General features: G+C 41.1%; 1 protein-coding gene across 1 annotated transcript in view; it reads left to right on the plus strand.

Annotated features, from left to right (window-relative positions):
* FBN1 (fibrillin 1) overlaps positions 1-15249 on the plus strand; it is a 622956-nt gene that overhangs the window by 348857 nt on the left and 258850 nt on the right. The window contains exons 10-14 of the mRNA XM_086958277.1: positions 3837-4034; positions 4568-4723; positions 6896-7015; positions 9356-9481; positions 14349-14471. Coding sequence (XP_086814403.1) covers positions 3837-4034; positions 4568-4723; positions 6896-7015; positions 9356-9481; positions 14349-14471 — 723 coding nt within the window. The remainder of the gene's footprint in view (positions 1-3836; positions 4035-4567; positions 4724-6895; positions 7016-9355; positions 9482-14348; positions 14472-15249) is intronic.

A 15249-nucleotide genomic window follows, 5' to 3' on the forward strand; every position in this document is an offset into this window, starting at 1 on the left:
CTCTTCTGTACTTGGCTCATTTTTGGGCTTTGGATGAGATGAATCCTTTCCGAGATGCCATGCGTGGAAAGTGGTCAGTTTATGATGCCAACATTCTTCTGTGGTTCTGATATGTCTAAAGAACTCTAACACTCTAGGCCTTTGACTCCTATAGTCTACTGCATCACTGACACCTCCAGGATTGTCCCTAATTTCAGAAAATCATAGTGGCCACGGGTTGAGAACAGCAATTTACAGTCTTTCACGGGGATCACTTACATTGTGGTTCAGTACGGTACATCTCATTATAAGAGAAGCTAGTATCACCGGCTCAGAGGGGCATACAGATCATTATAAGAGAACATTTGATGGTTTTACTATATGCACCATTGATTCACCCATTAGTTCCTCGCTTCAGATTTATTTATTTATTTATTTAGTGTTTTATAGAGCGCACAGCTACCTCCAACGGAGGTGTCCCGGCGCTGAAGACCTTATCTCAGAGGGGGGAAGGGGGAAGGAGTGAGAGTTTTGATCTTAGATCTGGGAGAAGAACCAGGTCTTTAATTTTTTTCGGAAACGGGGTTCTGAGGTGGCGAATTTTAACTCTGTGGGTAACTGGTTCCAGAGTTTAGAGGTGACAACGGCGAAGGCCCTTCCACCCGTGCGTGTGAGACGAAAACGGGGGGTTGTGATTAGGCGTAGATTGTTGGATCTGAGGTTACGCTGTGAGTGAGAGAGTCTCAGTCTGCGTCGGAGGTATGCAGGACCACGGTCATTGAGGGCTCTAAAAGCCAGGGTCAGGGCTTTGAATTGGATCCGCATTTTTATTGGGAGCCAGTGAAGTTTGATAAGGTGGGGGAAGATGGAGTGTCGAAAAGGAATATTGTTGATTAATCTGGCCGCTGCATTCTGGACTCTCTGTAGCTGGTTGATGAGATAGGCGGGGGCCCCTAAATACAGGCTATTTGCGTAGTCCAGGTGGGAGGTTATCAGGGCATGGACTACTGTTTTTCAGGAGTCAAGTGGTAGGTAGGGAATTATTATTTTTAACATGCGTAGCTTTCCAAAGCAGGCAGAGGTTACTTTACTGATTTGGGTTTTGCAGGAGAGAGAAGTGTCGAATTGAAATCCTAGGTTTCGGGCCGCTGGGACCGGCACTGGGGGAGGGTTTAGTTCGGATGGCCACCAGATATTGGGGGGTAGAGGAGATTTTTGATTAAAAAATAAGACTTCAGTCTTATCAGTGTTGAGTTTTAAATTGTTCTCGGCCATCCATGAGGCGATCTTTACCATGCAGTTGCGGAAGTTGTCAAATGATTTTTCATCATGGTCTTTGAAGGAGAACACCAGTTGTGTGTCGTCGGCGTAGAAAGTCACCTTGACCCCACATGATTCAACAATCTTTGCTAGAGGTTTAAGGTACACTTTGAAGAGGAGAGGGCTCAGGGCAGAGCCCTGTGGGACTCCCCAGGTCAGTGGTTTTTTGTCAGAGAGAAACGATCCTAGCATCACTTGTTGGGTTCTGTTATTTAAAAAAGATTTTACCCACAAGAGGGGAGGGCCGCCAATCCCTGTCTCTTGTAGGCGAGTCATTAGTGTGTCGTGTGAGATGGTGTCGAATGCAGCGCACAGGTCGAGGAGGACCAACATGGCCTCCTCTCCCCTGTCCGAGCATTCTCTAATTGACTCAGAGACTTCGAGTAGTGCAGACTCGGTACTAAAGTCCGGTCTGAAGCCTGACTGGGTGTCATGAAACAGGGAGTTAGATTCCAGATAGTCTGATAGTTGGAGTTGGACTGCTTTCTCTAGTACTTTGGCGGGTTTGGGCAAAAGTGAAATCGGACGGTAGTTACTCAGACAAAGAGGGTCCATACCTACTTTCTTTTGGATAGGGATAAGTAGTGTATGTTTCCAGGCTGCAGGGACAACACTGGTGGAAAGGGAGGAATTCCAGATTTCGAGAAGAGAGTCGATAATTAAAGGAGCAATGTCATTCAGGATTAAGGCTGGAGCAGGGTCTAGAGGAGAGCCCGACTTGCAATCCAGAAATAATTTTGTAGCTTGTTCCTTAGTAAGAGGTTGGAATGCTGTAAAGGTCAGATTATGATTTGTGTCGGGACTTTTAGTGTTGACCTTACCATTTTGTTGGATGGTGGCTGCAATGTTGATAATTTTCTCTTCAAAGAAGTTTGAGAGATTGTCGCATAGTGTTTGCGACATGGGGATAGGGGCAGCGAGGGCATTGGGCTGAGTGAAGTCTTTGACTATGTTGAAGAGTGTCCTAGTGGAATTCTTAGCTTTGGCAATGGTATCAGAGAAGTACGTGCTCATGGAGTGGTGTTTGAGTTTACGAAACTCTTTAAGGCCTTGTTTGTAGAGCGCCTTGGCTGCTGGGTCATAGCTCTGTCTCCAGAGTCGTTCAAGCTTCTTACACTTGCTTCTATGTGTCCTGAGTTCTTGTGTGAACCAAGGGGCAGAGGGTTTTTGCCTGTTGGAGGTGAGAGGACGTAATGGAGCTATTTTTTCTATTGCAGAAGTGAGGTCATTATTTAGTGTGCATACTGCGGCGTCCAGGTCATCCAGAAGAGGGCTGCGAGTCGTATCATATATTTGTTCTAAGGCTGTAAGAGAGAGTTTGTGCCATTTTCTGCCTTGAGTTCTTATGGCGGAGTTGTGTTTAACAATTTGGGGTAGGGAAATCTCAAAAGGTACTAAGTAGTGGTCAGACCATGTCAGGGGTAAAGGGGGAGAGGTTGTAAGTTTCTCATGATTAGAGAATATGAGGTCGAGAGTATGCCCAGCGACATGAGTAGGGCCAGATACCCTTTGTAATAGATTAAGGTTTTGCATTGAGTCTAGGAGAAGGGCAGCGCGATTGCAGCTGCTGACGTCTACATGATGGTTGAAGTCTCCCAGAACAATGAAGTCAGAGTGTTTGAGGGAGAGATCTGCTATAATTGCTAATAGCTCTTGGATGGCAGATTGGGAAGAGTTAGGAGGAACATAGGCCAACATCCGTGAGGAGACGGCAGTGGACGAGTCTGTGATGGAGAAGTATAGTGCTTCTATAGGTTTGGCATTAGTGATTTTGCTGGTGGTGATTTTTAAGTGATTCCTTAAAATTACCCCTATTCCTCCTCCTGGTTTGGAGCCTTCGCGGCTGAATCCAGAGAATCTGTAGCCCGGTGGAATAGCTAGAGCGATGTCAGGGTTGGAGCTGTCTTTAATCCAGGTCTCAGTTAGGAAAACTATGTCCCAGGGTGAAGAGGATAGTAGCAGCCAGATGTCATTGGCGTGGCCTGGTAGTGAGCGGCAGTTTACTAGTCCCATAGAGTAAGTTTTGGAAGGGAGGGGGTTGGGGTTGGTGTCGGCTGGTTTGCGTGTATGGAATGGCCAGATGTTAATCTGTGGTGCGAGTTTGACTTTCATTGATTCTTAGGGATAGCAGTTAGAAAGAAACTACCTTTCAGATGGGATTTATTTGCAGATTTGCAGAAGCAGAGCCACAGCTCTTCCACCGCTATCATGACTTGAATGTGAATTGTTATTTATTAGATCCTGTCTGCAGACCTCCAGACAAAATGGAGGAGCTCATAACACGCTAATTTGTTTTTTACTGTGACCCATCCTGTCAGGCCACTGGCACCAGTGGTGGCCTTCACTGTAGTTGCTTACATGAGGATTCACTAAGCCCTTGGAGGTGGTTCCAGTGTTGATAATGTTTAATTGTTGCGTTGTCTCAACCACCCGGAGGTTATACACATGATGATTGATATTGTGTTACATTTTTCACAGCCTCTGTGCCCCTTAAAGGAACAATCTCACACTTGTGTTGTTGATCTGTTTTATTTCAGATGAGTACCGCAAACTTTGCACAGTAGCAGGATTAGTGCCAGGTGTCGGGCCCGGTCCTGCTCCAGGTCCTGGTCCGGAGAGACCTGACTTTCCCGGGCCTCCTGTAGTCCATCCTGGTGTGCCGCCTGGTGGTCCATTTCCTCCATGGATCTACCCTGGACGATTACCAGATGTGTACCCTTCTCGTGGACCACCAGGTAAGAATTTAAATATTCCCATCCCATCACAAAAAGCTTGTGTGCGCAGCTCGTGCGCATAATATCCTCTCTCTAATGTGAAACTTCTACCCTGCTTCAGCGATTGTACATTAAAAAGGGGAGTTTCCTTAATTTTACAGGGGTGTGTCTACATGAACACAAGATAACCTCCTTTGTGCATGCACATGCTTCCGCCACAGATGCACGCCTGACTGGACAAAATAAATTGAGGGAAATGTGCAAAATGTTCACGTGCACAATGTCCATGCTTATAGGAAACCTTTGGAAGGGTGCATTTAGGATCCAGACCCTCTCCACCTTCCTCTGGGCAGTTAGTGTAGTCATACAGTTATTGTCCCCATTCGTGTGAGGGAGTGGGCTAACCCCCCGTCCCCCCAAAAAAAGAAGATGGGGTAAAGATGAAGCCATTATAGCAAGATGTGCATTGTACATTATTACACATAACATGCACTGCAAAGACAACTGTACGCTATCTCTTTAAGCACTTAATTTTACAATATGTTTACTTTCAGTGATATTACCAGTGAATTTGACCGACCAGGGATCAGTTGATTATTGTGTATTATTTCGGAATCTTTGCCTTAATGGACGTTGCATTCCAACACGTGGGAGCTATCGCTGCGAGTGCAACAAAGGATTCCACCTGGATGTTCGAGGAGAATGCATCGGTATGAGCAGTTTAAAAATAATTGTTTTATGTATGTAGAGATTTTACGTTTTATTACTGATCTAGGATTGGGAATTGTTCCTTGGGGATGGTTAATGGCACTTGAGAAGGTTAGATCAAAAGTAGTAAATGTGTTTTGCTTAATCTTTGCTCTTAGTTTGTGACTGCTACCACAAATCAAGATTGAGCCTGCTAAATTTACCACGTTTACCTTGCGAATGGAGGGAAGAATCAGTCCTGCAAACTGTAATTTTCTTTCCCTACCATAGAAGCAAAAAAAGGGGGATTCCTGAGAATCCGTATTATTGGATCCCCTTTTTGGAACTCAGATTTGTATAAACTGAGGACAATAGTTTAGGCATGATCTCACAGTTTCAAGCATCACAAGAAATGAACATCGAATTTCACAAAATGTATTACACAGTTCCAATATAAATGATATCAAATAATCATCACAGACGCAGCTTGAAATTAAATTAATCTCAATAACGAATAAGCAAATCTTAAACATAAAAACTAAGGCAAGCAAATATGAGTTTCACCAAATATAAATTAGACTTAGACCTAGAAAAAGCTTTGTGAATATTGACTCGTGTGTTAGCCAAGACAAATATTAGCAAAAGAACATCATTAAGTGGTAATTCGTAAATATCTAGAGAGCCATCGGCCTGATGCCTGACAGGATTTTACCTATTCTGTGCCGATGGGAAAATGTGTGAGTACATATGGGCCTATATTGACTTTGTTGACAAGCCACAGATCAGAAAACGTTGTAACTGGCAGAAGGTTCTGCAAATAGTCTTTCAGCAGGCTATTCATTCATGGGATTTATGTACAGGAATTACTGACATGTTTTAGGGGTCTGCAGAAATGCCACCCCTGCACAAAAAATTGTTCAGTATGGTGGCTTTGGCAAGTGGGCTCAATGCATCGTACGATATGCTGGCTCGTGGATCGAGACCAGGATGTGTAATCAGATCATGAGATGCAGGAGGTACAGGCCACTTCGGGACAACCTTGTTGGCTGGAACCGTGCCGGGCATGATAAGATTTAATAGCTTGTTGGCCAAAATGTACCCAGGAGTACATGACTTTTGTCCTAGATGCCAGCAGGAGAAAGCTGACTTCTTCCACATGGCATTGGAGTGCGATCAGATCCAGCAGTACTGGGGGAAGATGCATACACTATAAATGAGGTTTACAGCAAAAGTGTTGGCCTTGAACCTTTGAGCTGCCTACTGGGACTAATGAGCAATCCAAAACTATTAAAATAAGAATTCAGATACTTTGACCTTGCCTTTACATCTTACATCTGACCTTGCATCTGACCACCAGTCCCTATGGAGTATACGCCAGCACCATGAGACCTCCGGTTGATATGTGAACTTAATAAATCCCTCTGACTTGACTTGACTTGACCAGTGGTTGCTAAATGAAACATAGCTATGAGCTGCAAAGCGCACACTGTTAAAAATAATTAGCTGATGTGAGAAAATGAGCTGTTGCAAAAATGGCTACATTACTCATATAACAGAACAATCCAGAGAGTGTTGAAGCAACATATGTGTCTGACACAATCCTGTTAGCCATAGGAATAAAACAAACAGAACTCCTGAAAGTATCCTGGGCTATTATTCATATTTTTCTGGGTACTGGATCATAAACTCTACTAAATGCATTCTCTAGATGTGCCTAGGCCCATGAGATGGGTATGGGGCAGGGGACTGCCGAGGCCCAGAAAGGTGTTTGTGCCAAACTGTATGGGTGCCATGGGCATTGCCAGTCTTCGTACCCCAGCCTGCTCTCCTTCTCCCTATCCTCTCTTCTTCCTCAGTGTCATGTGAAACCTCATGTACTAATATAAGAAGAAATAGGTCTCTTTCAAGGAATTCCCTATTTGCTTGACTTCTGCCCTCGCAGGGTATACCTTCATAGCCACAATACACGATGCTTGTACTAGCGAGTTAGCAGTGAGGGAACTTGGGGAAGGGGGTATGGCTTCAGTTTGTTTGACTCCTAATGTCTTAGGCATCTGTAAAACTAATACTCAGTTAGGGTAATTGTATATTTGCATCAGCAGAACACCAATTATTCAGCACTTAAAATAATGATACCAATTTACAAGCTAATCATGTTTATTTTATACTGCTCAAATGCTATATTTTTTTTACAGATGTCGAAGAATGTGATAGAAATCCGTGTCTCCATGCGGACTGTGTAAATACACAAGGATCATACATTTGCAAATGTTATTCTGGATTTCAAAGCACAGCCACTAAAACAGAATGCCGAGGTAAAACAAACTGAGTACATCTTGGAGTATTAGTATGAAAGCATGTGTGTAATGTTTCCTTGTTATGGTTTATCTATGACATTGCAGTTCCTATCATGTTAGTTAATGCCCAAACTAGCATGTAATACTCATTTATACATTTTCCTACTGTAGGCGTGGTTTCCTTCAAATCCACCCTGAATCATAAAATTAGAAACATAGGCCCACATGCATCATTGTGTCATTTTGCATTTCTTAATTTGCGAAAAATAAGGAATCGCTAATTAAGAAGTGCAAAATGCTATGCATCATTTTTTTCGGTATTTCTTTGTGATTCGGTAAAAATCGCAATTTTTACCGAATCCCAAAGAAATACCGAACTCTTAAGTTAATTTTCGCAATTCCCATTGATTCCTATGGGCCAAAAGGCCCATAGGAGTCAATGCAAATTGCGAGTGGCACTTAGAAAATTTCATGGGTGCAGGGGGGGGGTCCAAAGGACCCCCCCATGCACCCCTGAAATGTATTTTTCGCATCATGTTGCACACACACATGTCCTAAGGACATGTGTGTCCGTAACATGAATGTTGAAAAAAAAGCATTTTCAACATTTTAAACACTTTTTCCAAATTTACCGAGTGGTTCAACCACTCGGTAAATTTGGCACCCTATTTGCGAATTTTCACTTTTTAAAATAATGATGCATTGCTTTTAAGAAATCGCACATCTGCGACTTCTTAAAAGCACCTGCAATTTTAGAATTCGCAAACATGTTACGAATTCTAAAATTGCTTCATGCATCCCAAAAAGCACTTTTGCATTCGCAAACGGCCGATTTTAAGGAATCGCACCGTTTGCGAATGAAAAAGTGCTTGATGCATGTGGGCCATAGCTTCTTTAAGGCATTGAACAACGTGGAAGTTACTTCAGTTTGGTGGTCGTCTGAACTAGTGTTCAGCTTGGTCCATAATATGTGAAACCAGAAGATTTTCCATACAGGTTTTGATTAAGTATGATGTTGTTTCATCTAGAACATGTAGTAAATATCATTTTTGTTAAGTATCTCATTCTCAGATATATCTTTTTTGATATCCTTTAATTGCTTTGATTTAATCTTAAACATCCTACAACTTACTTGAGCTCCCACCACATTATCCCTTTCTCTAAAGCTGTTCATTGGCGTGATTGCACCTAGATGAGAATCTGAGGACGAGTTGGCTATATCACATCATCAGTAACATAGAACATCTTACTTGATGTTATTTATTTCTCAGTATGTTTGTATTTACACCAGTTTTCAGTATCCAACTGGCTCTGAAACCCGGTGGTGGATTTTTACAACAAATCTAAAGAGTAATGCTGTAGTAATCTTCAACTAATATAACATTAAATTGTTTGATAAGAATAGGTTAACAAGACATTAAAAGCCTTTTTGTGAATGTATGATTAAGATAGAGAGACATTTAATACACCACATCCTAGAATGATTATGGGGTTGCCACATTTACCAAAAACAACTATATATAAGATACAGTTTGTAAAGTTGGTTAGAACTTTTAGAACTGGTCAGCTGTTCTTTACAATTTGTCAATTTCATATATTAAAAATGTTTTTCATAATTGCTACAAATTTACTGCATACCAATTCATGGGCACATTAGTGTAAGTCTTTCTCAGAGCTGTGAATTGAGTTTCTATCTGTAATAAAAATTGGTTCTTTCATTGAAAAAGATTACTTTTGAGTGTATGTACCTTCTCAAATATACATTTAACCTTATTTGTACAACACTAGACCTGTCAACTACAAAATAAAGTTCACCGTGTGAGAAGGAGGTGTGGCCTTGGAGAGAGAGGAACTTGATGCTGAGAACTGCTTAAGAGGCCCTCTGCTCCCCACAACCTCACCCGATAGACCTCCTTCCCCCTACATACAAAAAGGTTGCTGAGGCTGGTGCCAATATTCCTGGGTGTTTTTACATCCCTTATAGCTGAAAACCCACTAAGTACAGGAGGAGATGTATCGCCTTGCCTGCCACCTTAGGATATTGGCTATTCGCATTGTGACCATATGCAGGGTACTGATTTTGTGTGACACACTGTGACACCATGTGAGTTGGCAGATCTGCTGAACTGACTGACAGAAAGAAGTCCCATGTAAGCACCCAATATTTATGTCCATCATGCAACAAAAGTAAAGGAAATGTGTCATTTGACTGCTCCCTTAGCATTAAAAACATGCTACCATTCCCGAGTATTCATTCCTGCTCTTTAAATTAAAAAAAGGGCTTAAGCACATGCAGTGTACATATGTCTTCACTGTTCTCATCCATTTAAAAATTATTTCCATTTCATCTCTTTCTAGATATTGACGAGTGTCTACAGAATGGGCGGATCTGCAATAATGGACGATGTGTGAACACTGATGGCAGTTTCCACTGTGTCTGCAATGCAGGATTTCATGTGGCAGCTGATGGGAAAAACTGTATAGGTAAGCGCTTCGGCCTTCACTTCAGTGTAAACACATGGATTTTCACAATACAAATGTTGTGTAGGAACTTTTATAAATCTTTCTGTTATTAAATTGAGCAGTAACTAATGTTTTCCAAGTAAAAGCTTTAAAGAACAAAAAGCTGCTCTAATTTGTAACGGTCAAAACATAGGGCCAGATTCATAAAGGAAATTTGCACTTTTGTGTAATTTATACTTTTACATTAATTTTTAAGTTAAAAAAATACTAAGATATTTTATTGTTAAATAAAAAATATGTACTATGTTGATGTATATTTTTCACATTTAAATATATTTATTTATATTTTAACTATTTAAAATAAATTAGTTTACCATTTTTTCCCCAGAGTTTTATATGGCGCGAACTTGACCCAAAGGTATCGGGTACATGAGCACCAGTTGCTTAACCAAGAAAGTATTCATTTTTGTTAGGCACGGGGAGATTAAGTGATCTACTTATTACTACCTATAGAGTTTTAACTCAATTCTTTTTTATGTGTGGTGTTGCAATACCAGTGGTGTGCCATTTCTAGTGTTAAACTTACTATTTATTTTTTTAGTAGTAAGTTACACTCGGATTTTGTGAATATGCAAACAATAGTGAATTTACTGAAAAGTGTAAATGACTCAAAAGTGTAAGTTACCTTTATCAATCAGGCTCCATAATAATTCGATTTGGTATAACATTTCAGTGGGCAAATATACCTGATGTCTAGAGTGCCTTTGTATTGAATTGCAGTGGTTTGTCTCAGTCTACATTCTTCATAAGGTTCATGAAATGATAACAATAGCTATGGCTGAAGTTTATTGGTTAAAGATATTTAAATTGTTAATGTGTAGTACACAACTAACCCCTATTGTGTCACAATTTCCTTTAGGTGTTGAATTGATTTCATCATAAATAGAAAATCTGTTTTAGCGCATGTATACGATGCAAGATATTTGAGATTTCACAAACTTCGTTAAGTAGTATTTTTTTAAATATTGTTGCAAATTCCGCACATCACCGCAACATATACAAAGCTGTGCATTAATTAATTAATTTGTCGCAATGAGCAGTGAATGTACCCCGAAAAGCTCTGGCTATCAGGGACTATTATTATCAGTTTGCCCTTCATGGGGAATTCTGCCATAGATAAGTAGGTTACATGGCTTGGGGCTCTTTTTCTACTTATCCTTATTCCAGGTGTAGTATATGTGCATCCACAATAAGACAACAAATTGACATAGAATGAATAACTGGTCAGTGAAAAGACAATCTGCTGTATCTTTGTCAACATGCTTTCTCAGATGCTAGCCTCATCTGACCTAAGACAGTCTGTTTTGAACTGTAATTAATGAGTACTTGCCTAGACCTTTAGTAAAAAGCAAGGAATGTTCCTATGTATCTTTCTCATGGCTCTTGGAGGCCTTTCCAATGATCTTTGCATATGTTCAGTCATTTCAAAATCGCTTCTTCGAGACATTTTTGGAGACATATTTTCTTAATGATTCAGCTCAAAGATCAGGTGCCAACATTTCCACTTGGACTTAGAACATAGTTTACTTTTCAACGCAGCCTGGAAGGGAAATGAAAATACACCATGGGACTCATCTATCAAACTCAACAACCCTTGGCGAAGCTTTAAATTGAACCACTAAGTTGCTTTTCATATTTCAAAGTAAGGTCACAGTAGGGTGCAAAACGAATGCACAGGGCAATGTGAATAATATTACTGTTTTAATCCTCTCTTCTAGCAATCACATTTGAGCTGTTTTACAACCACAAGATGCCATCATGTATATAATATTTTTTTAACAGCAGTTGATACCTAGACCTAGTCACTGCATGATTTTAAAATTCCACAGTATGCATAACTTCCTAAATAATTTGTCAAGGAAGTATGAGCAGTTGGGGGTGTGGCCAAGCAAGATGATGGTGAAGTTTGCCAAACTCTGGCTTCTAGAGCCATGACTAAATGTTGCAGTATCTTGCACATAAAAAGCAATTTGTGACTCGTCCTGAGGGCAGATAGATTCCTGGCACTCAGCAAATGAGAAATTCAACTCACACGTGCCAGAGATAGAGCTGGACCTGTGCCAAATGATGAGAACCCGTAGTCAAGCTCTGGATATTACCAATAACATATTTCTTTCGGACCGATCTCCTGGAAGGTCAAAAAGCCAACTGACTTTGGAGAAGGATGGGTCTATACCCTGAAAACCAATCAGTATCACTTGCTTCACTCAGATTTTAGTCTTCAAAATGTCAGTTTTGCCTGCAAGTCACCCTCACACCAACTTATCAAATTGATTAAATATCTACGAGATAGATTGTCCATTGACTGTATTTTTTTTAATCTGGGCCAAGGCTGCTTGTACTGGGTCTCTGATCAGAGGGAATGAACTTAAAGGTTCCGGGTCTCTTTCTTTCTCCTTTAACTTGGGTGTATTGATATGTTTTGCTTTCCTACTTCTTTGCGATCTCTCAAACTGAAGTAGTCCACTGAGGTTTCTATCCTTGTCCGCTTGCATCAAATTGCCATTCTCATCCCTTCTTTTTGTGTCATTTATTTATTTGTTTAGAGCTGGCTGGACGTATCCTACTGCCTTGGGCAGCTAGACATGTGGTAGAGCCATCTCCTTCATTATGTGAATTTTCTGGTCTTTTTTCTTCAATAATGGGGTCTTTCCTGCAAAGGCAAGATTATGACTGACTCTCTCATGGCTGACACGTAATACTTATTTAGACTGCAAAACAACCACTCCCCAAGGCACCATAAGTACGATACAGCAACCCCAGCGGTTCTGATCCTTATGGTAAAAAAGGCTGCATTGCCCCCCGACTGCACAAGTCCACCAATCACCTGATGGGGGGGTCCCAGCAGAAATAGTCAGCATTTGTTTTCTCCCTAGGAACACAAACTGGAACGCCACATACACAACTTGAAGGGCTAAAGAGGTTTGAGAAGTATCCAATTCCTCCTCGAAACAGTGGGGTGGGAAGGTCCCGGGCTTATTCCTAAGGCAAGGAATAGCTTGAATGTGGCCTCTGAGCAGGAACCCACGGAATAGGAATCCATGTGCAGTGTGCTTCACGCTGTAGGAGCGCTCTCCCATCTGAGATTGCCATTTGTGATGGCACAGGTCCTAGAAATACCAGTATCTCAACTTTAAGTGTCAGTTAGAAGTGGTAGCGGGGAAGACATGCTGCCATCTTAGTTAATTGTCAGCCACTGGTAGGAATTATCTGTGATTGAAAAGGAGCAGGATATCTACAGTTAAGCAGCTAAGCAGCTGGGCAAGAATTAGGCATAATGAGAGAAAGTGCAAATTGGAATAAGGGGAACAGCTGGGAAAAATAGTTATGCAGATCCTAGATCCTAGAGAAGGCATAGAGATTGATGAGTAGGTATAATGTGAAATATGGACATGGATGTTTTTGGGCATAGTTGTGATAAATATTTCATCAGTTGGTTCATGGATGGAAAATCAGAATCGCTGAAAGAGCATATTTTTTCAGCAATTCTGACCTCCTGGATTTCCGCCAATAAATGGAACATTGTGGTCCGCTGGCAAAAATAGCTGGAGCAGTGTTCATCTCCCACGAATGCTTCATGGTCCAGGAATGCATATTAAATTTGGTAGGTGAGGCATTGAGGAAATGGGAGTACCACAGCAGTCTGGCTACAGGACTGTTATTCACCCAGCGATCGACATCCTTGATTTACAAATAGAAAAAATACCATCCAGCCTTCCCTAGTTTTAAAGAAGTGGCCAGAGTGAGGGAATTAGCTCCAATACGACATAAGCAGAGAAACACTCGCCGTGCTGACCTTACTTTGAGTGATGCAGTCAGGATATGATTCGAAGACGGACCATTAACCTATTTTGACAGAACATGCACACTGCCCTGAACAGTGTAATAGGAGCCAAGCTCATCCTATTGAGCAGAAAGACATCTCCCAGTTATCCATAGAAAACACTAATGTGTAATCATAAAAGAAAATCTTCAGTAAGAGCATAGGAGTGATTGTGACTTCGGAGTAGAAGAATGGGCAGTAGCCATTCTACACTCAGCCAATCAAACTCAACAGTAGCTTAGATAATTAGTGGTCCTAGGCCAAGGAGGAAAGGAGTAACTGCACAGGAGTACGCTGATCATGGTGCAATAGCGTCTCGCCGTATAAATCTAACAATGGGAGTATATATTTAAAATAATATAAAGATTCTTCAAATTGAAACGTACCAGGTATTCTAGCATTATCTATTGATCCAAGTTGGACTCACCCATTTAGTCCAGTGACTAGACTCTTCATGGCTAAACCTTGGTGCTTCCATCTTCCACTAATATTAAATATGTTGCTTTGAAGATTGAGACGCTAAGAACTACAATGAGGTCACAAATATTCAAGTAACTCTTAAACCCTTATGCAAGGTAACAGATTACCTAGTTCCACTTATGAGCACTACCAGTGGACACCATGGTTGAAAAACCATGCCATTTGGAAGACAGTCGCTTTTACAGTTGACGTAGGTCAAGAGTTGAACTCTTTTTATGCCCTCTACCTGGCCCTCCGTTTTCCTACCCTTTATGGATGTGTGTATGTTGTCCCTTCATTTGTACCACCACTCTGTGAAAGTCACCCAAATGTGACAAAACTATGCGTGTTTATCATATTGTGCTCTTGTTTTTATGCTATATACACATTTAGGAACATTATGCACGAGTTTCGAATACGTAACGCTTTACCTTGTCCATCATTGGTGGATTCTCTGTCCTGCTGTAATTATGACTTTGTTTTGCATTACCATATGTACATGGGAGGCGATGTACGCATACGTAAAGTGCCGGCTCTATATTTCAGACATGGATGAGTGCAGTATCAGAAACATGTGCCTGAACGGGATGTGCATCAATGAGGACGGCAGCTTCAAGTGCATCTGCAAGCCTGGATTCCAGCTGGCACCGAATGGGCGTTACTGCACTGGTATGTACTGCACATCTTCGGATCATGTGATGCTTCCATTAGGAGCTACATGCTATCAGAAATCTGATTCCACCATTAAATTAGATGATACACAAAATGTGGAAAATAACTTGCAAGCATCTTTCTTCTATTTTCCTAAGTTGAGTTAAGACAATTGTAATGTATTCAACATTAGGCCTGGTCTAGAAGATATACCTGACCCTGCAGAGTGACAAACACCTGTTGCCGACCTTTCACTGTAAAAACATACTTTTCTTTAGCTGTGGCATATTACAATTTTATACATTAAGCATCCAACCCTGTAGGCTTACAGTGTACAATTGCAAGTAACTTACACATTTTAAAAGTAGGTATTTGTGCATGGCAAAGCACATGTTACAATGGCATATGCTATTGCTGTGGTTTAAACTGCAGTCTAACCAGGATATAGTGGTTGTCGCTGAAGCCGTACAGTATAGTCATATATGTGTGTGAGGTTAGGTAAATATGCACTGTAGCCCACATATGGCATTTAAATACTGCGTCACTGGTGCACTTCCTTCTCCAACTTAACATGGCCTTACTGGAAATATAAATAGGCCAAGTAGGTTGACTGATCTCACAGTATATGTGGCAAACTTTAAATTTCAGCAAAATAAATGATAGAAAATACATTGTGACCATGCAGGAAAATGTGAAATGCTCTAAATGAGCTGTACGAACTTTGTTAGAAGAAGTGACGGGGTAGTCTGGTATAGCGATCCGATGACATCATATAAGGCTTAGGTTCTAGTCGCAG

Source organism: Lissotriton vulgaris, chromosome 2_1 (genome assembly GCF_964263255.1).
Source record: "Lissotriton vulgaris chromosome 2_1, aLisVul1.2, whole genome shotgun sequence".
NCBI lineage: Eukaryota > Metazoa > Chordata > Amphibia > Caudata > Salamandridae > Lissotriton > Lissotriton vulgaris.